Source organism: Artemia franciscana, chromosome 11 (genome assembly GCF_032884065.1).
Source record: "Artemia franciscana chromosome 11, ASM3288406v1, whole genome shotgun sequence".
In the NCBI taxonomy this organism is placed as follows: Eukaryota; Metazoa; Arthropoda; class Branchiopoda; order Anostraca; family Artemiidae; genus Artemia; species Artemia franciscana.
Window position 1 is genome coordinate 6542999 of NC_088873.1, and position 1393 is coordinate 6544391.

The window sequence follows — 1393 nt, forward strand, 5'->3', positions numbered from 1 at the left end:
AAAAACTTCGACCTTTTTCGACCCACTTAAGGAGACTATCGTACTCCTCACTAGGTACACTGAGGTATTAAAGTCTTTCAGTCCGCGTATTGTCTCTGGTCGATAGATCCTGGATTTGGTCAAGTAAGACCCTCATGATAAAGGTCTCGGCCACTTTCGCTAGGCATGGTGTTTGTGAACTAGGTATAAGTTCGTCACAGCTCTAAGGGTTGGTAACCTTCGGAATTATTCTAACGTAAGCTTTCTTCCAAACAGCTGGAAGATACAAAAGCAAGGTTTATCAGCACTGAGAGTGGTTTCGCAATAAAAGGGGCGTATTCTCGAATCAGTTTGGGTGGAAGTTCGTCTGGATAAGCTGAACAGTTTACTTCTCACCTTCATCAGGGTCTTATAGGTTGTCATCTCATCGATAAAACTTCACCTTCATCTGCACAGGAGTCAAGTATTTCAGACTTCCGGCTTGTGTGGGAGATGGAAATGAGGTCCAGATGCGGGTGAAATATTGATTAACCTCATTAGCAGTTGTGTAAGTTCCGTCAGGGTGGCTTATTTTTATGCTGTTATGAATGGACTTGGCCAGTGATTTGCTTGACCGCTCTGTGCCATTCCTGGGATTAGTGTGCCTAAGACTGTCCGAAAATTTCTCACCGCCGTAATCTTTCTTCGCACTTCTCGTGAGAGAGGTAATGTGATTTCGCAATTTTTTCGCATTTTGCAAATCTCCTTCTTGGAAAAGCTTGCACTTTTTTCGGATTAGTTTCTTGATTTGGGGGGTTATCCAGGGCTTATCACTTTCACATCTAGTGAAAGTCTTTTCAGGAAAAAACTCGAGGTATTTGGCATGGAGAATTTCATTGAACAGTTGGCATTTTTTATCGAGGCTTTTGTCTCCATACACTTCTGGAAAAGGGTAAGTAGCTACCCCATCGACCATAGGTGCAAATGCTGAATCAGTAAGCGCGGATACTTGACACGCTTAATTTTAGGCTTGGGTATTGAAGCGGCAGCTGATCAGAGCACAACGTTATGATCAGAACAGGCAAGCGGCCCAAGAGATTCAGGGGTTTGGTAATATGTCTCACAGTTGGTCAGGATTAAATTAAGTATGCTGCCAGATTCATGTGTTGGAAAATTTACAACCTGCTTGAGGGAAAGGCACGATGCTAGCCAGCTTTTCTTGGTTTGGTAAAGTCCCCAGCCAGAACAATGCAGGGTTTCCATAAAAAGCACGAAGGTGGTCGACAGTCTTTTGGAGATATGTGACAAGATCACGGCGGTTTTTAGCACTTTCAGGGTAGTAGATTGAAGCAAAGATGATGCATGAGTAAGCACGCCCGCATGGCCGATGGTTTGCACCAAACCCACACAGCCTCATGTTCTGTGCTTTCAAGTT

General features: G+C 43.9%; 1 protein-coding gene across 1 annotated transcript in view; it reads right to left on the reverse strand.

Annotated features, from left to right (window-relative positions):
* The window catches only part of LOC136033339 (uncharacterized), a 16312-nt gene extending 15910 nt beyond the window's left edge, over positions 1 to 402 (reverse strand). Inside the window, exon 1 of the mRNA XM_065714133.1 lies at positions 376 to 402. Coding sequence (XP_065570205.1) covers positions 376 to 402 — 27 coding nt within the window. The remainder of the gene's footprint in view (positions 1 to 375) is intronic.
* Between the last annotated feature and the right edge of the window lie 991 nt (positions 403 to 1393).